The sequence below is a fragment of the Kwoniella pini genome, chromosome 3 (genome assembly GCF_000512605.2).
Source record: "Kwoniella pini CBS 10737 chromosome 3, complete sequence".
In the NCBI taxonomy this organism is placed as follows: Eukaryota; Fungi; Basidiomycota; class Tremellomycetes; order Tremellales; family Cryptococcaceae; genus Kwoniella; species Kwoniella pini.
In genome coordinates, this window is record NC_091718.1 from 515,563 (window position 1) to 540,644 (window position 25,082).

The following is a 25,082-nucleotide window of genomic DNA, read 5'->3' on the forward strand; positions in this document are numbered from 1 at the left end:
TTCAGTCTGACGTGTATCTGGTGCAGAGATGAGAAAGGTCAAGGAATAGTGACTGGCAGGGAGATATAGCTCTGCTTGAGATGTCTGAGTTGATGGGATGTTATAGAGGTGATACGATGGTATATGATATATAGGACAACATTGAAGATATTCAGGGAAAGTAATCATACGCGGGGATACTTGTATAAGTTTAAAGTGGGAGACTAGAGACTGGATTACATAATAATGAATAATAGCAGCGGAATCAAAATTACCGCTCTATCACACTTTGGTAATAGAACTGTAGAGTTGAGATATTAACCTTTAAGGTGGAAATTCACCTTACTTTCACTTCCTCAGATCAACATACTCCCAACCTACCGGCATGTCAGCTTCCCCACCACCTCCGCCAGCACTGGATGCAGAGGAAGTCAATGCTCAGGATTTAGTAGTCGAAAATAGCGTTGGTAATGCGGATATAGACATTGATGAGGATGACAATGAAGATGAAGAGACTGTTGCACCTCGATTAGCTTTTCCAAAAAGACCAGTCGAAGAGATAGGTACAGATGGAACTTTACCTGAAGAAAGAGTCGCAAACGAAGATGAAGATGCGGTACAAGGAGAAGAATACATAGCTGCTACAGCTACTTCTCCAGCTAAGATACCTAAATTCAAAAAGACTAAAAGAGATGATGAAGATATCGATGAAGATGATGACGACGAGGAGGAGGAGGAGGATAGGGATGAAGATGATGAAGAACGAAGGAGGAGAAAGAAAAAGAAGAAGAGAATGGAGAATAATCAGAGAAGAAGGGAACGAGGTGATGAGGACGTAGATGAAGACGTTGATGAGGATGAAGGTGAAGAACAACCTGTTTACGATGAAGCTACTCGTGAGTTCAACTTTGATAATAAACCTCGACGTTGAAACATCTGATATCTGATACTCATTGTTATTTCAGAACGTCGTATGGCTTTGGAAGAAAGGATCGATAACATTGGAAAGAAAGCTAAAATCACAAGGAGGAAAAAGAAGGGCGATGACGAAGATGTATGTGCTTCCGTGTTGGCGACACTCTCAGTCACGACCATGGTGAGGGCTGATATCTACTTACACAGATCGTCGATAATTACCATGATGAGATATGTGCAAGATTACGTGATAGGATGATATCTGCCGCGGATAAGGACGAAGCTGCAAATCGACAGAAATTACCTGGTACAGCGAAATTAGCAATGTTGGACGAAGTCATGGGAGTTTTAAGAAAGTTGGTCATTTTCGGAAAGACAAGGTATCGTCTGAACTCAAGCTGATGAGACCCCTTGCGATAGCACAACACTGTGGCAAAGTATAGTTGATAATGGTGTACTAGAAGCAGTCAAGAGATGGTTGGAACCTTTACCCGATAGGAGTTTACCTTCGGTCGGTATACAAAAAGCCATTTTTGAAGTGCTTCCAAAAGTGAGTCGAAATAACCTGAACATACTCATTTGTGGTGTCTGGCCTGACCTACTTGTTTCTCGTGCAGATGGATTTAGATACAACAACTCTAAAAGAATGCCGACTCGGTCCTATCGTATTGTTCTATACAAAGACTAAAAGGGTGACACCAGCTATTAATCGACAAGCAGATGCTTTGGTTCAAGCATGGTCCAGACCAATCATAAAACGACCAGCGAATTATCGATCAAGACAGGTTGATACCCAAGATGAAATTGAGATGGGTCAAATGCAAATTGGTGGGGATTCCCAAGGTCGAATATCTATAAGGGATCGTGAACAAGATGACGAAATGGAATTATCTCAAACTCAACATTCCCAAGCTGTTGGTCTTGGTGGTGGATCGCAACAAAGAACTAAATTTAAAAGATTCGATACTAAAAAGGCTCTTGCAGAGAATGCTAATAGGAAAGGAGCCAGATTGCAAATTGTCAAAGTGAGTGAAACCCTGTTGTTTTCGCTTAAGCAGAAAAGTCAAATCTCGTTATTTCTTTTGTGAATGATGTTAATATCGTTTCGGAATTTTTATTAGGATATTCAATATTCAATTGCACCTGAATCAAGGACACAACATCTTGCAGAAGAGATACAACATGTATCTAGAATTCAAATGGATAACAAAAAATTCAACAAGTTTGCTAGACAATTGAAGGCTGGTAGAAAGTAAATGATTGTGTATAATAATAAACGAAAGACTATCCGAGAGGTATTTGGTCACCTACTTATTCCCTAGTCTGGAAGTCGAAAGAGAACCCGAGTTGGGAAGTCTGCACTTGAGGTCCCATCTGGAATTAGATACTTGGTGAACGAAACGTTGGAATGTCGATGTTGTAGCATGCATATAAATCACTGATATACACAATATATCCGTTCGTGAGGGGTTTAATTTATAATCATAAAATATTGATCTGAGAATGTTTGTTCCTGGTCTCGAACTTACCGCCACGACGCGTCTGACTGAAAACAAAATCTCACTCTTTACTATTTCCCATCTCAAGGTTGATCAAATTGATAATTGACTGTATCATTCTTTCCATACTTCATTATATACCCGTTCTGCATTTTTTATAAAGACAGTAAACCTCTAACCAAGCTACGCCACATATACACAATATCATTGTATGGTCACCCATCAACGGTATTCGATAAACAACAGACATCCTCGATCCTTTCTCCATTTACGATTTTGTTCAATTATACTCGTTTGAGTGTATATTCCCACGTTGACGACGCCTTTACGTGTAGCGAAAACGACTCCAACGAATTAATTCAAGACTATTACGAACTTCATTATATTCACGCATATAGACGGAGTCGCTGCCTTACAATAATATCGAAAGTAGCATAGCATAGCAGGACAGTAGGGCGATTCACTTATCGAGAAATTTGATCAATACCTCTTCTTGCTCGTAAGTCATATGACTCTGAAACAATATACTGAAACTGATCCCATGGGTCCATCAATGAAAATAGCTTGTTGCTTCCTAAATCACCCCAACTTCTTCCATTAGGCAGCTTGATCATGAGCTCGCCTAATCCAGCAGATCATCCGCTGCCCATATCTCCTGACCCAAGTATCTCACCTATCGCCACCATACCGCTCGCCCTTCCACTCGACACTTCAGACTCAACTACTGTGACGTCAACAGCAGAAGATACTGAAGCTCTGATAACAAGTTTGAAAGCCTCTTTGACCACCGCTCAAAATACAATCTCAAGTCAAACAACGAAATTATCATCTTTATCCGATGTCGAGACTGCATTGACTCAATTGAAAGATCAATATGCTTTCTTATCAGCAGCTAAAGAAGCTGTAGAATCTCAATTACAAGAAGAAATCAGAAAACGTGAAGTTGCAGAAGAAAATGTAGAAATGTTAAGAGGACAGGTTGAACAAGCTCGTAGAGGCGTAATGACACTTCAAAAACAAGAAGCAGATAGAAAACGAATGAGTACTATATCAAGTATTGGTGGTGGACTTGGATTAGGTATTCAAGGTCAATTAGGAGAAGAAGAAATATTATCCAATGTGGAAGGGTCATCATCTTCAAGGGAAAGTAAATTAGTCAAGAGACAATCTATAATGAGATCACATAGAAGACAATCTTCTCAATCTGAACCTTCTGATATTTTAGAAAGAGCAGCAAATTTAACTTCACCAAATTTACAAAATCAAAGAGAATCAACTCTTCGACCGAGTGGTCAAGGTTTAAGAGAATTAAGATTAAGTCATAATTCACCTTCAAATAGTATTACGGCCATTACACCTTCACCAAATTTCGCACTTAGTGGTAATCCAAATTCATCTGATTATTTCGATGAATCTACAACTTCTGAACCTCCTTCTTCCATTCAATCTAAAAACATTGAACTACCTTCAAAGAAAGAAATTGAAGCTATAGAAGAAGCCAATAGGCTTAAAGGAGATTTAGCTATTTTACAAAATAAATTAGAAGAAAGTGAAGAAGCTAGAATAGCTAGTGAAGTTTGTCTAAAAGCGCTGAGGGAATTTATGGCTAATAATTCTGTCTCTGGGGAAGGTGATGTAGCGGAATCAGGAGAAATGTCAGGTTCAACGGCAGATCTATTAAAAGGGATCAGATTACCGCCCCTACCCACCGACAGAGATGCAGATGAAGAACAAAGGAATAAAGAAGCAGTAGCTGAAGCTGAAAAAGCTAAACAAGCTGCTGTAGCAGGTGGATGGGGTTTTAAACTTTGGAATGCAAAATCGCCAGCTACAAACCCTATATCGCCAGGAAAAGAACATCTATCACCTCAACATAAGACTTTATCCCCTTCTAATCGTTCTAGAGCAGGATCAACAGCTACTGTTTCTCCACTACCTACACCTTTATCGGAAGATTTACCAACTCCTACAACGGGTTTAATTACTTCGACAAGCTCACAAGCTCCTCTAAGTAGTTTTGTGAGTAATTGGACAAAAGGCGTATCTATTCCTTCTACAAATTCACCCAGTGTACCCTCGACCGAAAGACCGAATAGTTCAAGAAAGATTAGTGTTACTAATTTCTTTTCTCGAGGTAAAAAAGATGTTCAAACTGAACCTTTACATGAAGAGAAAGAATTACCTACTCCACCTAACGAGATTGAAAATTCAGGTAAAGAGGAACTTGAACCGTCTCCTGAGATTACCACTAGAGAATTGGTATTTAATGAGAATGACAAAAGGGTATCTAGAGGTACGATTGGAACAACAATGACTGAATTGGAAGAAGAATTAGGTACACCTCAAAACAGTTTGAAGGGTGTGACTGAGAGTGAATATGAGAACGACCAGGAGAAAACGAAGGAAGAAGGGGAACTCCAGCAGGAAGGGAAAGAAAGGATGGATGAGATTGCTTTATAGATTATATCATTCTGCGATGTTGAAAAGAGTAACTTGTTGAGTAGGCAGGAGCTTTTCTTGAGAATAAGGCTAGAAGTCAAAGGTTGATCTTTTTTTCAGGGCTTAGTAGCGATTTCACATTGTATACAAATTCACCGCAATAAACACTATTTATTATCATATTAATCGATTTGGGTACTTTCATGTGAATGATTTCATGCATTTTACGATACTTCTATGTAAGGTAATACGGACATTTCTCATTCTCATTTATCATATGAATTCACTGACCTATACTCACTAACATAACGGATATTATAATCGAAATGTAATATATATATATATATATTTATGATATCAAATTATCTAAGATTATTGGAGTAAATTCATTATATTCATCTCATAATTTCTCAAAAACACCAAAAGAAAAAAAATTAAACTCGTCATTTCCCCCCGCAAAATTCGTTATTTTCTCTTTTTATTATTTTCCAAAATTTGAAAATTCTAATTTTCAAAACTTAATTCACCTTTTTCAACATTTCCACTAGCATTTTTATTTTCATTAAAAGATCCATCACCCATAATTAAATTTCCTTTACCATTTTCAACTAAATATTGTCTCCATAATTCATCTTCTTTTTCTAATTTATCTTTACCTTTATCTTCAACAAAGAAATAAGCTAATAAAACACCTAAAGCACCACAACATGCCTTTTTTTTTTAAAAAAAAAAAAATTATATATTAATTAAATTTTCAATTTTTTGAGAAATTATATTGAATTATTTTAATAACTTACTGCAATTATAAAAGTATATTTTTTTCCCAAATTATCTTTTCAAAACAAAAATTTTAAAAAAAATTTCATCAGTATAATTTTTATTTTCAAATTATAAATAAAAAAAAAACCAAAAAAAATGAATAAAAAATAAAAAATTGGATACTAACTTTGTATAGGAGTAAAACATTGAGTTCCAATTGCAGCACCTGCTTTTCCAACAGCTGCACTAAATCCATAACATGTACCTCTTATACTTGTAGGATATGACTTTGAAAAAGAAAACCTCATTTAGTATTTAAATGAAAAAATCGAACTCAAAGCTTTGTAAGTAAAAAAGAAAATTTGACATACCTCAGCAGAAATTGTTCCTTCCATATTACCTGGACCGAAATTACCTGAACTTTGCATGAAAGCGTAAAAAATGATGAAAAGTGGAATTATTTTGGTAATCTTTTCGTAAGAACCTATGAAATCAAATCTAAGGTTCAATACCTATTTTGCAACCAACTTGTGGTGGAGATGTTATTAACTTACATCCAACAATCAAACCGAAGATGATATATCCTGAAAAACCCATCATAAGGAGATTTCGTCTACCAGTACTGCAATATCGATATCTCGGTTATTCTTTCCTAGCGAATGTAGAAAAAGCAAAGTATACTTACTATTTGACTACCCATGCACCGAGGAAGACTCCAGGTAAAGACAGAACAGAAAGTAATAAAGTCCACCTGCCATTTATCAATTAGTTCCAAACGCCACAACCAGACATAAAAGAGAGAGTAGAACTCACTCCATGGTTTTGACTAAACCAGCACCTGGAATAACTCCACTGATAATTGTAGATGACTATTGACAATTCTTTGTTGGTACAGCCTTTCTTATCAATACAATCCGAACTCACAAAAATACCATTAGGGAAAGTGACGAAATCATATAAAAACCAAGTTCCTGCAGTACCTAAAAGAGTTTTCCAATATCTCTTTAAAATCAATCCATATGGAGGTGAATGTCTAATAGCATTTCTTCTATATAATTTAGAATTCATCATTTTCAATCTACTCAAATTTAATTTAGCTCAACAAAATTGAATGAAATCAGTAAAAATGAAAAAAAGGGTAATTTGATTTACCTAAAGTAAAATACACTTAAAGGAATAAAAACTCCAACTCCCATACAAATTCTCCAAGTATATTTTAATTTGTAAATATCTTCAGCCGAAGTTGTACCTTTGTATCCAGCAGCATTGATAATTAAGAGAAAAATTGAAATAACAATCGGTCCACCGATAGATAACATTAAGCTGAAATCAAAAATCAGTAATTGGTACACTGATAAATGACTTGAGAAGATTAACGTACTTGGTAACTAAGATGAAGATCTTTCCTCGATCTCTACCGAATTTTTCGTTTGCTGATTCGGATGCACTCGTTGAACAAGCTGGATATTCCCCTCCGACACTGCCAGTTAATTTTCATCAGTAATTCGCTTCATGGAACACCTGTTGTAAAGACTTACCCTACACCGACCATACCTCTCGAAACGGTTCTGCGAGACCAGAATGGATGCTTAGCGATGTCAAGGTAATTCTTAAGCTAGCTTTACTCACAACATCCAAAGCAGGCCAGCGGGAGCTAACAGGGAATTCTTTTAGTACGTGCCAGTGGACAGATTTTCTGATAGTCATACATAATCAACTCACTAGATCCAGAAGAAGCAGTCGCCAAGATACCACCAACAACGATTAACATAGTGGTAGCTACCATTGCTGTTTTTCTACCGACTAGATCGCATATCAACCCAACACCAACTTGACCGATGATTTCTGTGATCGGCAAAACAATCAATCAGCAACAATTTTTAATCTTCTGCTGGATTGCAAACAGAATATAATAGGTATGTAAGGGAAAATATTCGCACCTCCAATCAAAAGGGAATTGGATACTCTAGTTGAGACCGCACTGGTATAGTAAGATTTATAGATTATTTTCTACAACGAACGTGAAGTTTATTAATGCTGATAAATTGACGTCAGATCCCGCAAGTAGCTCACGAAGATTGGATTGAAAACGGTAGCCAAGTTATTCTGTAAATTTTAAATCGATATTTCAGCTCAGGTCTTCGAAATGTTGATTCTGTGATCTTCGTTGATTGATTGATATCTCACCTGATATCCATCAGAAACTAAAGCGAATCCGGTCGCAAGTAAAGTGAAATAATCACTGAGCTTAGCTTTTTCTGTTGATTTGAGATTCGAAATTAGTAATATTCGATATATCAGGTTTTTTTGTTCAAATTCAATAAGAATTGTCAACCTACGTTCAATCTCTTCTACGTCAACTTGAGCAGAGCCGTTATCCTCGGGAGATTGATATTTCTCAATTTCATGCTCGATATTCTTATTTTGGTTTTGTTCGTTGGGTTCCATTTCTGGCTGAAATTGTGATCCTAGAACAGGTAAAGGGGTAATATCTTGATTGTGTGACATCTTTATCAATACTATTGTTTCTATTAGATTTATCAGTATCTCAATATTATCGAAGATGTACACTACGAGGAACCTCGATAACTATTTTTTTTCGTCAATCCGGTCACAAAATGCGTTATATATACCTTTCCTTCTTGGTCAGCCGACCTGGTATTTCCTCATCCATTTTTACATCCACTAGCATCCGAGTAAGACAATCACGTTCGTATCATATGACAATAATACATATCGGACACAAAATAAACTTAAACTTGAATCCGAATTACCTATCTTTCAGTTAAGTTGGTCTCTTTGAGTACCTAGTCTAGTCGAATCAAATATAATATTTTTCATAAATGTCGAACGTGTCATATGACCCAATTACATATTGATACAGTTTTAAAGAGCTAGGTTCATATGTTTTGACATGAATAGTCGGGACCGCATGCATCGTTATAAGAGTTACTTTTGCCAAGCACGTTGCATCCTGATAGAAAGTTGTATTTTTAGATTTATTTTCCAGGATCAGTTTGCCGAAATTATGGTTATTTTTAGCCGACCTTGATTGAACGTTCATCCCACAGCTCAACCATATGTTCATTCCCGCCGAATTCATTTCGGATTTCCGAAAGACAAGAAGCGCCAATGCTTATTGAAGGCATGCACGTGATATCATGAAAGCCGGTTTGTGAAACCACGTTGATTGGGCAATCGCACCTCAGAACTCATGTTATGAAGGAGTAATGTGGTAGTTGTCATGTATGAACTCTCTCGCATTCAGCTCTCGATATCACGTGTCTGATAAGATCGATGCGAGTTCTTAAACCATAGCGCCTATTATCTCTTTCATAGCTCAGGGATCGCTACTCTCGTGACAGAATGGCGGTTTCTTACGTTACTGGCATTCTCCCTTCGATGCACTCCTCTGTCACACCAATGTTATGCAGAATCACATAGTCCACAACAAGAATACTACTCCCCCTAAACGAGAATGTACCATCCCTAGCAATCATGAAGCAGACGGGGCCGACTAGAACCGTTGCAAAATCGGACGCGAAGGGTTAGGGAGCATCTCTCATGCTCAGACAAAAAACAAGCATTTCTTTACCGGACTTTTTGCTTCGCGCACTGGTCGTCAAAAAGACCAAAAAACAAAGCCTGCGGGGGGACTCGAACCCCCAGCCTTCCGATGACCTTTAAGCATCAAACTGAATTGAAACTCTTAAAAGTCGGATGCTCTAACCGATTGAGCTACGCGGGCTTGTGTGTTTAAGATGTTTTTGTACTGTATATAACAGTTACAGGAGGATAGTATAGCTTGCTTCAGGTCTCCCAGTTCAATGGTTCCATGGATGGCTTATCGTGCAAGGGAACTCTGAGGACTTATGATACGTACTAGTTCAGTAGTCGGCTTTGCATCGAAAGCGCTCGGCACCTGGTGTACACAGAGGAGTTGGCAAAGCTCATCATATCCTAACAATCATAATACTGGCGACTTTCTCAGATCAACTTGGGACCTCTATCAGTAGGCCATGACAGTCCTGCTGAGACCGTTTCAGCTTCTCAGATCGAACCTCATCACACAGGTAGTGTTCTCTCCTCAAGGGTCCAAAGGCTTGACCAGTCGACCGGGAACACTGGAAGAACGATGTCTATCAAGGGATCTGACACTTGGTCAATCTACTTTCGAAAATCCCCAACGTCTGCTTGTTTCTTGTAGCTGAATCTCTAGTATGACCAGAGGTGACCGGGACTCAGGTATTCCTGCGATGGCTCGATTTACACCCAAAGCAGGAGAGAGCTATGCTCAGCGAGGGATGACTAACGGGGAGACTATCAACAGGTCGATTTTGAGAAAATGACCGTACCAAAAAGTGTGAATTAGGGGATAAACCCGAGAAAGGGTCTCTAGACTTTCGGGTGGCTAATGTACTGTTTAGGATCTTTATCGTATATGCAAATACTGTAGCTTGTGATGATATTTGCCATGATGCCGTGAATAGGGAACGCAATCATGCTTCAGAAAAGCTTGAGAGGTAATATGAATACATACAAATGATTTTCATCGTTATTTCGGATGACTCGATTCCTCCTTCAATCCTGCCATCTTTCTCAACCTTTCTGCTCGACTTTTCCGTAATGCCTCTACAGCGTCTCTTCCCTTTTCCGACCTATTCGCTATGTAATCTAATTTTGCAGCGTCCATACGCTCTTGTGTCATACTATGAATCCGAAATATGAGCGAACGTTCATGGATGAATTACGTAGATTGAAATCTATTGATAACTCACTAATCTCTCATGCAATTTTGCATATCATCCAATTTATCTTTACATACAAAAGGTAATGTAAACGTACGTCCAGTTGCGCAATCGGCGAAAGCTAAACATCGACTTGTTAAGCTTGAGATTGGAAGATGCAAATAGCAAAATCTCACCTTTCACACGATCATCGCATACTTTCAATGCCTCTGACTTGACGGCTTCGAGAACTTCGGTATCTTCCCGCCGTGATAGAGCTTCCATCTGAATCAGCGCTTTGGACGGTCTGACTTATGTGGTTATGAGCTGGTGGTAGTAGTTTCCTGTTGTGTCGGAGTGATAACAAGTTAGTATCTAATTCCTGTAAGGACTTTCGATTGATCTGATGGCCGTGAACTTGTCTACTTCGTACAAGGAAGCATCAGCATCATCACCTTAAATGACTTAATCCGACGATCAGCTTGACCGAAGTAAATCAACTTTTTTTTCTAAATGATGACATCATGACTTTATCTACTTGGGCGATTTTTTGTTTTGATTTGTGTCTACTTTGAGCGATTGTGATTTTATGAGCTTGAAACGCCTTCTTTGAAATTCTTAATAGGCCGTCAAAAAGAGCGGAAGAAGAGTCTTAGTGTGACAGAAAGTCATAATGAACAATCAACATGGCTTACCTGCCCGTCCCAACTTTTCGACTCCTGCTCAGTCCGGTTTAGCTCAACCGCGAGCGGGTCCTTCTCAGCCTCGCCCACCCTCGCAGACGAGATCAGGCCCATCTCGTTCTGTCCAGACCCCAACTTACACACCGAATTCATTTCCATCACAGCAATATGCCGGTGGGTATATGCCTCAACCTCAATACGCGGGTTACGGTATGGGTTATCAACCGAATTTATCGGGCGGCTATCCATCTTTTTATCCTCAACAAAACTATCAGCAATTCCCCACCCCCATGTCATTCTTCCCTCCATCTCAACCTCAAATAAACTCCTCGGGGTATACCTACTCATCTACGTATACTCAAGCGCAAGTGCAGCCTCCGAATAAAAGACAACGTCCGAATAATACAATGCCTCAAGAAGCAACAACTGGAGGGATGTGGAGGAACTGTTCTCAACCAGGATGCAAATTTGTTGGACCATCAGATAAAGTGGAAACTCACGAAGAAGATCGTCATCTGATTTTCGTAAACGGTAAGATGGCTGAGCGAAGTGAAGAAGAAGAGAGATTTGCTAGGAGGAAAGGGTAAGTGCTAATGTTGCGTAATGCTTAACCTGAAACACCATTGTTGATCCAACTTGGACTTGAACTTAGACCACTACCTCCAATACAAGGTACGACTATCACTCTGAATACTCCAGAAGAAATCGAGAAATGGATCGCGGAACGAAAAGCTAAATGGCCAAGTAGGAAACGGATATCAGAAAAGGTGATTCATTCAAAGCTGATAGGGATGAAGGTACTGACAATTTGTTCATACATCAGGAGGATGAACGTGCCGCTGCAATTGCCAGAGGGGAGGTACCCGCCAGGGGTCAGCGAAAAGGCAAAAAGATGGACGCTGCATCGTTGGCGGAAGAATGGGGAAAGGAAGTAATACCTCAAGCTTTGCGGGAAGGTCGAGGCGGGAGAGCGGAAAGAGGTAGTAGAGGCAGGGGAAGAGGTGCAGACAGGGCAAGGGGTCAAGGAAGGGATAGAGGTCGGGGAAGAGGTGGGCATAGAGGTGGACATATGGGACAAATGACGGAAAGCGTAGATCAAGGTTGGACGAGATTATCGACTTTACCCAGCGTTTCACCGGAAAAGCAATCGGTCGAGCTCAAATCGGATAAAGAGGCTTTACTAGCTTTGGAAGGCTATGATACACCGTCGTCAGCTACAACAAGTTCAGAGAGTGATTCCGGTTCGGAATCTAGCTCAGAGAGTGAAAGTGAGAGTGATTCAGAGACTTCCTCTTCAAGCGAGTCTGAGGCAAACCAAAAAGAGAAAACGGATGTGATCAAACCGTCAATAGACGTAGGCGGGAAGTCGATAATGGAAATACCTAAGGAGATATGCACTTTCGCACAACAAGGGACTTGCAAATTCGGTGCTAAATGTAAGAAGTCGCATGAAGGTCAAGAAGAAATCTTGTCGAGAAAACCTGCACCTCGTCAACCCAATCTCTTCAAAAAACCTAATCACTTTGCAAGACCTAGTATGTTGGGATCAGTGCGTATCTCATCTTTCTGATACTCTGGATGTAATGCTGACATGGCAGCGATTGGTTAGTTATTATCTAATCCCATTCAAAATACTATTTCTCAAATATCGCAGACGATCAGATTTTTGGTTGCCAACGATATGTTGGAAGGAGTTGAGCTTAAGCCTGGAGATGCACAGAAAGCAGAGGAGGAAAAAAACAAGGTGACAGAGGTCAACACGTCCGGGGCTTGATATATTCCGGTTAGGTCCATGTCACCAATGGTACGATTTTCCCTATCGTAAATGAATGCGATGAACCAATTTCATATCGTTACAACGTCTTAGCATACCATCCACATTGAATAACTTGATACAGCATATGCATTGATGCAGCAATTACAATGTGTTTGGTAAGCCCGGGAATCGCCCTCGTCTTCCTTCTTTCACTCTGAACGATCATTACACGGTTCGTCCTTCTATCATACTCTGGTATGATACCGTTAGAATCCTCTACCTTCCAACCAGCCTTTGACTTCTTGAACCCAATGACCTTTGATCTGTAAGTGATTATTCGTAGGTCGTACAGTGACTTTCGGGGAGTGCGTGAAAGGGTCTATGTGTAAATCGGATAGATACGTTGTCAATTGATTTTGAAGTGTCTAGTGGTCGAGAATAAAGACATTAGCAGAGTTGATGAAAAGCGATATAGCACAGGAATAACAGGCGCTTATACTTACTCTAACATCGCCCTACAGTAGACAGGTTATGATTAGCATTCACATTGTATTCAATTGGGAACGAGTCAATCGGGATAGAGAGCTTGACTCACATCAACTTTTCTGATTATAGTAGTTATCCCACCTCCATTCCTAATTTTCGAATAAACAGGTAATTCCCCACCTTCACTTCTGTTCACATGATACCAACCCTCACTACGACTCGAACTTGATGAAGCAATGTCATCGGATATTGGAGGAGTGGAAAGAGCTGAAGATGATGAAGATGCAATGGCTGAGGGAGGCAATGGTGGAGGAGCTCTTCTTCCTCGTGTAGCCATCCGAGCGAAGGTTGATATCGTTGATCTCATCGTATCAGGATAGTGTTGTTCTTCGATGCTGATATTAAGGGATTGATTATGGATAGGATAATAGATATTTCTGTGCATCCGATGAATATATCTCATCAAGTCTTGACTTTTTGAACCTCTTCGAAAAAGCAACGGTTCAATTTGATTCCGCACGTCGCCTTACCACGTGGCATCACTCCCCCTTATACTAGGAGTGAAGATCAAGTCAGATATTATCACGTAGGCAGTGCTGGACAAGCATCCTCATGCTGATACAGCTCGAGATGCCGGTGATATGGCTAATTTACATGCATTCATAACGAACAAAACCAAGAATTATGATCAGCTTCCAACGCTGACCGGGGCATACCCTCGTGACCCTGTTCCCCTCATTTCCGTACTACCAGAACTTGACCAGCCGTTTTGATTCGGGAATAAGCTTGACGAATATGATTGGATATTTGTAGGCAAAAGTGCTTGTCCCCATTCCCTGAGATCTGTAGGTCTCCCTCGAGTTTCGATTGCTTGGCGAAGTCTAGATGATGAAGCGGGGATTGTCAAATACAGTAGAACAAGGTAGAGTTAACGAAACATATTTGTGTATGCACGTCAAAGTATGCGCGGATATGAGAAAAGGATTTAGATATCAGTACCACATGAAATACTGATTGAAGTTGATCACGTCCATTACTAGACAACAGAATGACTTACCTTGATCTGATTCCAGCATAAAGTAACAAACCAAACACGATTAGAAGGAAGAATGTCACAACATACTGATCTCTTGGCGAATCTCGTGCTATGATTCATCCCCTCGAGAAAGTCAGCCAAGATACGATTCATAGTGACCCATAAGACAATTTGTGCAATGACGGCGAATGACTCACTAAAACATCTAGCTTCTACATCACCTTCTGTGCCGGTTCCAATATCCGCATCCAGTTCAGGTACTTCAGCACCTTTACATATGCTGAGCTTTTGATCCAAGCAGAACTGTCTCGTACATGACAAACACGGTTTCTTGGTGTTTTCAGGTCGATATAAAGGTATTATAGTTGAGTTGGAGAAACATATACCTGAGCGTTCAGCGCAATAAAGGTCAGCTCGAGGACTTTTATGTGGGCGTAACTTGTCGTTCCGCGTACATTTACAGTATGATAGACCCGGATCGTTGAACAGGGCTGATATGGATATGGTTGTTGTTAAGAACACAGCTAAGATGACGGTCCAAACTCCCAAGCGGACCATCTTGACGAGCGTAGTTGAGATCAAGGCGACTCGCACGGCCGGTCAGAAAAGAGTATCGCACGAGCAGACTCAGTCGATCACAGCAAGAGAGGAATGCTTGTAATCGATTGTGTGTCCAGTATGTCCTACGCATGAACAAGAAGTAACCTCGATAGCTCTTTTCTTGTCAACAGAGGCTCGGGCGTATGGCAGTCACGTGCACAAAGTCGGGGAGATCCGCAATACGGCCGTAACGTAATCATCTGCGAGTAATCGTAAAGAGTAAAAGGATGACGACTAGACAGTTATTGATAATATCCTCTTCGACACTTGAATCAACATCAGATATCCATAATATACTTGTACATATATTTGGCATAAATACTAGTCCGAATACAACAACCAACTTCCATCGCAATTACCCAGATCGTCAAGCCTCCGCTATACAACGCTAAGACAATCGATAAGCAGTCAGAAGTACCATGTCATTATGATAGTCAGAATACTACCTAGATAAATTCTGTCTGTTTCTCTCAGGGGTGACCGGTGAGTCAGCGCTTACAGACGACCACCCTTCCGTACTGGCTCAACCTTGATCTCACTTGGATTCGAGCTCACTTAAAACATCATTGACAGGCACTCATATCCCGGCCCTCGGTCTTCCCACAATCAAGCTTATCATATCACCTTGACTGTCTTATATCCACCCAGGTCCTCATGTCTGACTCTAACAAAAAAGACCGTTTAGGTCTACAACTCAACACCTCATCTCCAGTACAGTCACAAACCAATACTCCCTCTGTAGCTAGCGCTGGATCGCGATTTCTTAGTAGAAGAGTTTGGGGCAGAGCAAGTGCAACCACTAAAACTTCAACGGGTCAAGATGAACTCCCCACTGTATCAAGCACAAATCCGCTTCGCAAAGAATCCGCCGATGACACTGTCAAACCCATCCAACCATTCCATCTTGAGGAAGCCATTCAATTGATGAGTGCCGACACATCAATATCAACACCTGAATTAGTCGAATTAGTAAAAGCTACTTCCGTATATGTGGGCAACTTGGGAGTTGACGAAAAAGACGATCCGTTCGGTATCACTCCTTCGGCATCTTTATCGACTATCTTAGCTCCGCCAGAGAACGATGACCTTGCCCAAACGCCAACTCCTGACCCCATCTCGCCAGAAGATATCCAGACATTGTACTCGAGAACGATTTCCTTCTCAGACAGGAGGAACGATGTGTCGCTCAGAATAGCTGGAATAAGACTATTGACATCCCTTATGGCTTATTGTCCACCTCCAAGGTACTTTTCTGAAGAATCCAAAGTGAAGCTACCAGATACAATCACTGTCCGGACCATGTATAATCTGGTTAGTGCACCTGGCTCAAACGATATTCCTGGCGATACGAGAGTTGATCTCGTAGGTGCGCAAATTAACGCCTTGGAAATTTTAACGAAGAATGGGACTGAAGTCGAAGGCCTGGCTGGACTGATCGGATGGTCATTGCGAGTTTTGCACGAAATTCAAGATGACTGGTCAAAGTGGTGCGAGATGAAACTTCATGGTGGGAACGACATCATGGCGAGACCAACCAGGGTAGGTTCAGCAGTGATATCTTTGGATCTGCATTTTGCTGATGTACACTCATTTGCCAACCCAGCAGCTAAAACCGTTCGACTCAATTACTCCCTTTTCACCACTAGAAAGTGCTTCCGCCATCATTGACCTCATCAGCTCGGTCACCAGCAACTTCATCGACCTATTTGACCCCAACAAGGATGTCTCACGTATAATCAAGCCCATACTAACTTTCGTCAGTAAGGGAATCATCGCGTCGTCACCACCCAACGACCTCACAGGTCTCAACATATCTCAAGGTCATGTACCTGTCCCCAACCCTGCCAGGAGGGAGTCACTCACGGGTCTAGCCTTCAACTCGCCCTTACCTACGAGCCATAACAATAATACACTCGAAAGCAATCTTCGTCGTTCAGTATCGATCACCAGGCGGAAAGACAACGTGTCATCCACGTTCAGTACCCCTTCTTCATCGAGGTTCGCTCGGCACTCAACCTTGACCTCACCTCAATCCGCAAACTCAATGTCAGCATTTCAATCGCCCTCGCCCCAATACCCTTCTGTGCCAATGCCGAGATGGCTCTACCTCCTTCCATCAGCTTGTGCCCTATACGAGATCTTTATCGATAAAACCGTCTTACCGCAAGATCTGTTTGTCGATATAATGCGCTTCGCCTGCATTTGCGTAGCCTACGATGATGAATCAGGCTTACCAAGTGATGTAGGTCAAGTACCGGTGCACAAGCTGTTAGCAGTCATGTTTAGGTCAAACAACGGCAGAAGAGGGGAATTAGCATTGAGAATCATAATGGAGGAAAAGGCTTCTCAATCCTTTGCAACAACCTATGAAGGTTTGTCAGATGCTGATAGTAGAGTCGTCCAAGGCGCTATATATATTGCCAGGAGTTTACTTCTTAATCTGGACGACCCTTCGCCTAGTCCATTAGGCTCGCCATCGGCATCACTCTCGTCTCTCTCACCTTCTCTCATGGCAGCGTTGTCCACAACACGATATGTCAAATCCGAGGACCATGCTGAGAGATCCAAATGGGAACCGGTAGACTATGCGGTACTGACTCTTCTGCAAGACTACCTGCATCGCCTAGAGCAAGGCTTAGATAAAGATTCGGTGAAAGCGGATATCTGGACGGAGGGACAGGCTGCTTGCGATATCTTGAGAGCTCTTTGGCCTGTAGCTTTCTCTAACCGGTCAGTAATGGCCGTTTCCCAGCGATCATCAAATGCTGATGATCAACACAGTGTGTCCGGCCTGACGTTGTACGTTGCCGACGAGCCTTCTCCTTTCTCCGCCATTTTCGATGCCGTCATACACCAACTTCCCCCCGCTATCGAGAAGCTCCATCCCTCAGGCAATACAGCGTCTCCCTTCTTTCATCCGAAATATATCGACCTCTTATTCAAATTCGGGGAACGTCTATCGAAGGAGGATGCAGATGTGATATTAGACTACTACCAAAATGAAGGCTTGTGCTTGCCTATGACTGCTGGATGGATTGAAAACACATGGAAACTTATTAACACATTTTTCGAATCGCCACTCAACCTGCCATCAGCACGAAGGAAACTTGCTAAAATAATATTCCAGGAAGTATACGCCTCAACAGAAGACATGCCTGAGCCACGCACGGAGTTTGTCGCCAAGTTGATCGTTCCTTTCCTCGATAAAGTACTGCTGAAACAGACGGAAGACTGGTTCAGACAAATGGCGCTTCAGGTCATGATTCGCGCGGCTGTAGCTGAGACCATGGAACGTGACGAAGATAGACGAAGGGCCAGAGACGCAAAGAACGTTAGCGAGGTAGAAGAAGAAGATGCTTCCGCTTTACCGAGTCAAGAGGTGAAGGAAGCCGCCGCAGGAGGAAGCTTCCACGCTATCAGAAATCTCATCATTTCTCTTGCTTCCACAGCTTGGTGCAAAGAAGACGAGCATGAGCACCAGCAAGCTCAACGATCTGCATATGAACGAAGACGACCCGCACCCCAACTACCAAGGGATTCTACCGCTTCTATCGGATCCACTAATTCCTCCGCCCTTAAGGGCCTCATGAACGTGCTCTCACCACCTTCTCGAACGAAAGATCTCCCTTCCGTTGCTCCATCTATAGCGAGTACCGATGACACGACTCCCACACCCACACCTAGGCATTTCCCCAAAGCCGCTCACACAGACTGCCAATCGCTTCATGCGGTATCAGCGCTGATCAAGATTTTCAACGACTTGACCTTTTCACCTCCTCACTCATTCTCCTCTTCCATAAAAGCTGCTCGTACACCTGCATCTGCGCGGTGTATAGCCATCTACCGGGACCTACTAGGCCTTTTATACCCCTTCAGCGAGCATGGAGGAGATCAGACCCCCACTTCACGAACTGCAGCGGTTCCAGCTCGATGTCCAAGAGCTCGAGTGGCTATCTTGCAGTGGTTGCTACGATTACGAGCCGATCCCAAACATAGGATATACTTGCGGACGAACCTCGATATCGTTTGTAGATCTTACGCCGAATCCTTATACCGTACTTCCGAAGCTGTCGAAGCTCAGTGGCTGAAGCTCGTGCAAGATGCTGAAGAGTCTCGTACAAGGAATGATAGGAGACAACAGATTCAACAAGGTCTTCCCACCACGCGGGAATCTTTTAGGGACCGAGCGCCCACATCGATGACTAGAAGTAGGAGCAGATCCAGACCTCCAAGCGATCAGTTCAACTCACATGTATCGTCGGATGCCTCTGGTTTCAATCCCCTTTGGGCAGTGCCCGAGACTCTCGCATTTGATATGCCAGCCGATAGTCTACCATCAGAGGGACTGCTCACATACGATCCGAATCACCCTTCTCTGCGCGTAAAAGATGCACCACCGGTAGAAGGGGTTTGGCTACCCGTCTCAGAATACGTACGCGCACTCAATGGAATTTTGAGACACGAGACAAACTGGGAACTGGTCTCATACGTTCTCTGCTTCTTGCCTTTACAGCTTAGCAACAAATTGTTCTTTAGAGGTGGAAGAGCCACGAAGGAGGTCAAGGCATTATTGAAGGCTCTGATTGATCTCATACCTCAAGATGATCGGATTGAGCGCCGTTGCAAATATCATCAATTCATCAAGAGGCCGAATGTCAACGCGGCGGTGTATCAATCCTTGTCGATCCTCATCGCATATCGGGATGTACTAGAACCTCACGAGTGTGACGCGCTTGTCGGAGCTTTCGAAACATGTCTGGAATCGAACTCGGTGGTGGCTAAACCGTGCATTCAGGCTCTAACTTTGTCGATATTCGAATTAGAGACCTCCGTTGGTAAGAGGTTATTGTCGATAATAGGAAAACTTCGAGATATCAACTTCACTTCGGGTATAGCTGTCCACCTTTTGGAGTTCTTGCTGGCTTTGGGAGAAAACAAGAATCTCTTCAAGAATTTTACCGATGCACACTATAAAGACGTTTTCACTTTGGTTGTAGACTATATCGCCGAACACAACGCTCGATCGGACCAATCTCCTGAACTTGAAAATTCCGCTGCCCGAGAAAATTTCACGCTATCGCAACATGTGATAGGTTTAGCATACCATGCCATATACGTGTGGTTTATCTCGTTGAAGATTTCGCTCAGACCGGACTCAGTAAAACATATTATTGTGAAACTTCTACAATCACGATCAAAGCGAGTCGCCGTCGACGAGATGGCGGAAGTTTGTTTAGACTGGTTAGCTAGGTATACTTATGGAAACGCAGATCCCAAACCTGCCAATTCATTCTTGTCTGAAATGGTTCTAAACAAATCCGACCCTTCACAAGTTAAGGAGAATAAGAGTCAGTCCTGGTTACTTGGAGGATGTATCATCACTATCACTTCTCATCCACGAACGGGCTGGGCGACTATCACCTCCATACGACCTACAGGTGCGACCGAGATCATTGCGAAACTTGAAAATGTACCCCTTGTAAATCTCGGCGAAGCGAATGCAGATTTGGTCAGCTTGCCGGCCGTCTTGATGGGTAATAGGGGGTCAATAATGGATAATCAGGCTATGAAAGAGGTACGTTCAGTTTCGCAATACGGGGTCATTACTTCTACGACCCAAGTGATTGGACGAACCCAAACTTTCTTGTTTCTTTCCAATACCGGGATCTGATATGCTGGGAAAAGAGCTGAAGGTAATTCGTTACTCGCAGGAGGCAGCCCAGATCGTCAAGCAAGAACCTTCCGCGCCAGAAGAAGATGTAAATCAGGCTTCCGAACAAGGGTATATCTGGTCAGGCGCCACACCATCCCAACGGCGCAAAGACGTCTCGATTGATCCCGCTTACTTGGCGGTCGAGCTCCTTTCCTCTTACCCAAATGCCAACCTCGAAACTCCAAGAGGTCGGTTGATTCCCAACGAAGACAAGTTCTTACGAACTCTCAGGAACATCGAAAATACTCCGGTTATCGATACTGCTAAACTCGGTGTACTCTATGTTGGCAGAGGCCAAACCACCGAATCTGAGATTTTGGGCAACATTGATGGTTCATCTTTATACCTTGATTTCCTAGCTGGATTAGGGCGATTGATACGACTCAAAGGACAAGTTGATGTCTTTGTCGGTGGGTTGAACAGAGAAGACGATTCGGATGGTGAATATGCCTACGCGTGGTGGGATGATTTAGCACAAACGATCTTCCATACTGCTACGATGATGCCTAATCATCCTAACGATCCAACTTTCTCAAAGAAAAAGAGATTAATTGGGAATGATTATGTCAAGATTATTTACAATGATTCTGGACAAGATTATGTTTTCGATACTATCAAAACTCAATTCAATTGTATCAATATTGTCATCTCTCCACATACCACACCTGAATCACATGGACCTACACCACAATCTGATTCTCAACAATTGAACACTACTACGAATAGTACAGATCAATGGGCAGTTTGGGGTAGAGATGATTATTTTAAAATTATTATTCAACGTGCAAAAGGTATACCTGAATTTTCTCCAATTGGAGAACATAAAATTATATCAAAGGAAAATTTACCGATTTTTATAAGGTATATTGCACATCTATCAAATGATTTAGCTGCTAGATATACACATATAAAAGATGCTACAACTGCGGAACAAGCGGAATACATAACAAGTTGGAGAAGTAGATTGAGAGCTATGAATAGATTAAGAGTTTCGTAAGTCCACTCCGAACCAAATGAGAATTATGAAGAGGATTCATGCTGATATTACCGCGCATATTACAGACTTCCACCTGTGGATAAGGTTGATCCGAATGATGAAGCTAAACGAGAAGAAATGCTAAGAGAGTGAGTCACCTCACTTCACGACTTTAGGTAGCGTAGTGAATCAAGGCTGATTGTTTTGGACATTACTTTACAGTTTTACAAGAGTATTTTCTTATCGACCACCTACTGAAAACACCCAATCAAATCCTACATCATCAAAGTAAGATATCTATATATTCGAAACCATCAAAAGTATATATCTGTATACACTATACAACATAAGGATTCATTCATTTATGTACAACTCTTTGAGAGTAATGTTAATTTTGTATACAACTGTACTGGATACTTGCATTCGTATTTCTTATTCACAATTTATGTGTATAAAAAAGTACAAATATGGAAGAGATGTCATATCTTGTATTACCGTGTCTCTCGATGCTTATCGATGCTATTTGCGATGGATGAGCATAAAACTTAACATCCGACTGTATTGTTGCTTTTAAAGCTTGATTGCCCCATAAGCCTGATTCACATACCACTTCGAAATGTGAAACAAAAAGGGACATCACAAAGAGCTAAAACTATAAGTATGATCATGATTATTTGATACATATCAGCCAATATATAATTATTACGATTTGGAATGTCTACAACCATGATATACAAAATACATATAAGTTGAGCATACCAAAACAAATGAAAATGGATCAAACCAAAGTCAAATAAATGAAGAGAACGAAAATATGCAAAAAAAGTAGATCAAAGGTGTTTAATGATACAAAAGCGGTTTTACAACAAATTGATTGAGACCAAAACAACAAATCAAAGAAGAACTTGGTTCCATATTTGAATGAGAAAAGGATTAAGATAAAATCAAATGAGGTTGAGAAAAATAAATAATGCAAAAAACAATCTCAGGAGGCTTTTGACAATTGATTGTTAAGATATAAGTTAGATTAAAATTTTGCCAGGACAGATATAATGAAATTCCTGATACCTTTATTCACCGCTTCGCTATTCGAATTAAGCAGGCCTAGGAGGATCAGACTTAGATCGAGTTCGACCTAAATCTTCTTTCAAGTTTCCGCTCGTACTTGTAAGTGTTTTATCACTGTTGAAGGAAGTAAAGGTTATACGATGACCCAATTTACCAGGTGCTGAATGTCTTCTTTTAAGATGATTTACAATAACTGGTTCTTCGTAATGTAAATCTTCGGAATAATTAGATTCAGGTGATTCGATATTTGAACCCACAGGACAACCATCTCCTTGACAGTGGACTCCTTTCTGAGATGAGCTCGTATTAATTGATCCATCCGCCAAGTTGGAGTATAAGCTGTCTTGCGAATACGTGAGAGATGATTCTGGAGATCTCATCAATTCGCCGTTAAGATTCACATTTGAAAGTTTAAATTTCGGTCTACCTCGTTCGAGATCTGGTAGTTCATCTAGATCCTCTCTATAGCTTAATCTGCTCCTTCCTACCCCTTCATCTACATCATGAGAAGGATCGAAGGACATTCGATGCTGTAAAGTGGCGTTGAGAGTATTAGCTAAGGGATGCTACTCAAAGTGATTGCAGGCACGCAAGCTTTCATTTACACTTTCATCTGCGTGAAGACGCTCTCTATACCTGGCAATGTCCTTTTCTTCCCTGCGTTTCCTGGTCATTTCCCTACAGGCAGCTTGCCACTCTTCAAAAGGCCTCTCTGGAATGATGGTTCCAATAGGCATTTCCACCAGACTGATTTCACCCTCTTCGGGCTCCTTTCCTTCCTCGAATCGAATCATCTGGTCAAAGGACATTCTGCCATTTCCATCGGGCGTATGATTCTGGTCAATCCCTGTCAAACCTAAGCCAAGACCATATGCCTGGGTAGAACCAGCATTGAATCGACTCTGCTCCTCTCGACTGAGGCCTAACGAAGGAGTGGACAAAGTGGAATACTCAAGAGATCGACCAAAGATGTCTTGTGTTGAAGGGAAGAACATCCTGGCGCCATTGTCACTGATTTGAGGTGTATATAGTTGATCTGACGATGGCGAGTACATTTCGTCCGTTTCTTCTTGGCTCTGAGAGTATTCAAAGTCGGTGTAGCCATCACTTGAGACCGGCACACTGAGAGGTGATGATGATGACGAAGCATATTCAACATGTCTTATTTCTCCGTCATCCCCTTGTTGGTCATCGTACCAGCTCAAAGTGGATTGATCGATTTGATTGGCGAATTCATCAGGGTATTCCGTGTATGAAGGAGTGGGAGGCAGTGATGCAGGAGGAAAAGATTGGGCTCTGCTCGTAATTTGTCAGCTCAAGCATTGCACTATGAGCATTATGTCACTTACCGGTACATGGGTTCCGGTCCATTCCATCCACCTCTTGTGTTCCCAAAAAATCTGAAAGGCCGTGGCCTATACCTCATCCAGATGCCTTCTCTTTCTTCATATTCCCTTCTCTGTCTTTCTTGCTCTAATGCGGCGGCATATTGATGCGTCTGCACAGCTGCCTTGTTCATGGCAAGCTTTCGATATGGTTCTAGCTCACTCAACGTTCTCCTCCTTGTCCTTTGAGGCACACATGATGGGTCCACATACGGGGTGGCGATGGGCGAATCTGAGGGAGCATCGGCGTATTGTTCTGGAGTTTGATATGTATCAGATTCTCCAGGTTGTTCTGAAGATTGACCGGTGCTGGAGGTCCATTCTGGGCCGGGGACAGCAGGACTGCAGGGCAGAGTGGGCGAGGGTATATTAGTCATGCATGGACTAGGAGGTGGTGGGGAGTATGGATCGATAGGTGACAGGATCGAATTGGTAGCCGGAAGGTTTTCATCGCTAAGGAGTATTCTCAATGAGAAACCAGAACTTGTATGAAGGAGTATGTACTCACTTATACAGTTCACCTTGTACGTTAAGCTGACTATACGTACTCCCAGATTCATGACGCTCACTGTATATACATGATATCGTCAGCTCATTCATCATCTTACTGAGAGGAATAAGAAATGATAGACCTACTGTTCCTGATCAATTTCCCAGGATTCTCGCATGAATGGACCCGCTTCATCAAATCTTTCCTGGTCTTCCTCCTGTTGTAACATGGCATCCTCATCTTCCTCCGGGATCTTGTATAAGCCTTCTTGACCAGGGCTGGGTATGTCAAGACTCTCTACAAACGCACTTGATAATTTCTCTTCATCTTCATGTTCATCTTGATCTTCATCATCGTCCTCGTCAAATACTCCCATAATAGGAGGTAGAGTCAAACGAGACGGTGATTCGGGTGATCTCTTTAGTTGTCTGATACGCGCTGCTAACGCTTGTGAGTCTAGCCTGTTGAGATTATGACTTGATGGGGTGCTAGGCGTTGACGGGCCTGATCCTGAGGAAGACATTGACGATGACGTCGAAAGGGAAGGAAGGGCAGAGAGGTAGAGTGTCAT

General features: G+C 41.8%; 9 protein-coding genes and 1 non-coding gene across 10 annotated transcripts; 4 read left to right on the plus strand and 6 right to left on the minus strand.

The window, feature by feature from the left end:
- Window positions 1-364: 364 nt before the first annotated feature.
- On the plus strand, window positions 365-2,150 carry I206_102397 (uncharacterized protein; the record flags this gene model as incomplete). The annotated part of the gene is made up of 6 exons (XM_070202553.1): window positions 365-875; window positions 945-1,033; window positions 1,102-1,250; window positions 1,315-1,444; window positions 1,512-1,919; window positions 2,016-2,150. The coding sequence occupies 6 exons, from the start codon at window positions 365-367 to the stop codon at window positions 2,148-2,150; spliced, it is 1,422 nt and encodes a 473-aa protein (XP_070058654.1).
- An 855-nt stretch (window positions 2,151-3,005) lies between these two features.
- I206_102398 (uncharacterized protein) lies at window positions 3,006-4,853 on the plus strand (the record flags this gene model as incomplete). Its single annotated transcript, XM_019154506.1, has 1 exon — window positions 3,006-4,853. One exon carries the CDS (start codon window positions 3,006-3,008, stop codon window positions 4,851-4,853), a length of 1,848 nt encoding a protein of 615 aa, XP_019011909.1.
- Window positions 4,854-5,336: 483 nt separating this feature from the next.
- I206_102399 (uncharacterized protein) lies at window positions 5,337-8,099 on the minus strand (the record flags this gene model as incomplete). The annotated part of the gene is made up of 17 exons (XM_070202554.1): window positions 5,337-5,543; window positions 5,630-5,664; window positions 5,779-5,878; window positions 5,963-6,075; window positions 6,146-6,213; window positions 6,277-6,342; window positions 6,405-6,460; window positions 6,516-6,669; window positions 6,744-6,914; window positions 6,973-7,071; window positions 7,130-7,159; window positions 7,221-7,245; window positions 7,314-7,436; window positions 7,532-7,601; window positions 7,665-7,697; window positions 7,779-7,849; window positions 7,931-8,099. The coding sequence occupies 17 exons, from the start codon at window positions 8,097-8,099 to the stop codon at window positions 5,337-5,339; spliced, it is 1,590 nt and encodes a 529-aa protein (XP_070058655.1).
- A 1,134-nt stretch (window positions 8,100-9,233) lies between these two features.
- Window positions 9,234-9,339, minus strand: I206_102400. Its single transcript has one exon. It is a non-coding gene; the product is annotated as a tRNA-Lys (tRNA).
- Window positions 9,340-10,146: 807 nt separating this feature from the next.
- Window positions 10,147-10,603, minus strand: I206_102401 (uncharacterized protein; the record flags this gene model as incomplete). The annotated part of the gene is made up of 3 exons (XM_019154508.1): window positions 10,147-10,300; window positions 10,370-10,460; window positions 10,516-10,603. 3 exons carry the CDS (start codon window positions 10,601-10,603, stop codon window positions 10,147-10,149), a joined length of 333 nt encoding a protein of 110 aa, XP_019011911.1.
- Window positions 10,604-10,991: 388 nt separating this feature from the next.
- Window positions 10,992-12,775, plus strand: I206_102402 (uncharacterized protein; the record flags this gene model as incomplete). Its single annotated transcript, XM_019154509.1, has 4 exons — window positions 10,992-11,584; window positions 11,654-11,768; window positions 11,825-12,550; window positions 12,611-12,775. The coding sequence occupies 4 exons, from the start codon at window positions 10,992-10,994 to the stop codon at window positions 12,773-12,775; spliced, it is 1,599 nt and encodes a 532-aa protein (XP_019011912.1).
- Window positions 12,776-13,023: 248 nt separating this feature from the next.
- On the minus strand, window positions 13,024-13,610 carry I206_102403 (mitochondrial 54S ribosomal protein mL49; the record flags this gene model as incomplete). Its single annotated transcript, XM_019154510.2, has 3 exons — window positions 13,024-13,182; window positions 13,261-13,272; window positions 13,353-13,610. 3 exons carry the CDS (start codon window positions 13,608-13,610, stop codon window positions 13,024-13,026), a joined length of 429 nt encoding a protein of 142 aa, XP_019011913.2.
- A 321-nt stretch (window positions 13,611-13,931) lies between these two features.
- Window positions 13,932-14,837, minus strand: I206_102404 (uncharacterized protein; the record flags this gene model as incomplete). Its single annotated transcript, XM_019154511.1, has 4 exons — window positions 13,932-14,124; window positions 14,301-14,388; window positions 14,477-14,665; window positions 14,735-14,837. 4 exons carry the CDS (start codon window positions 14,835-14,837, stop codon window positions 13,932-13,934), a joined length of 573 nt encoding a protein of 190 aa, XP_019011914.1.
- Window positions 14,838-15,533: 696 nt separating this feature from the next.
- Window positions 15,534-21,721, plus strand: I206_102405 (uncharacterized protein; the record flags this gene model as incomplete). Its single annotated transcript, XM_070202555.1, has 5 exons — window positions 15,534-16,418; window positions 16,486-17,609; window positions 17,661-20,454; window positions 20,591-21,585; window positions 21,655-21,721. 5 exons carry the CDS (start codon window positions 15,534-15,536, stop codon window positions 21,719-21,721), a joined length of 5,865 nt encoding a protein of 1,954 aa, XP_070058656.1.
- A 941-nt stretch (window positions 21,722-22,662) lies between these two features.
- On the minus strand, window positions 22,663-25,082 carry I206_102406 (uncharacterized protein; the record flags this gene model as incomplete). Its single annotated transcript, XM_019154513.1, has 5 exons — window positions 22,663-23,166; window positions 23,242-23,932; window positions 23,986-24,474; window positions 24,530-24,589; window positions 24,658-25,082. The coding sequence occupies 5 exons, from the start codon at window positions 25,080-25,082 to the stop codon at window positions 22,663-22,665; spliced, it is 2,169 nt and encodes a 722-aa protein (XP_019011916.1).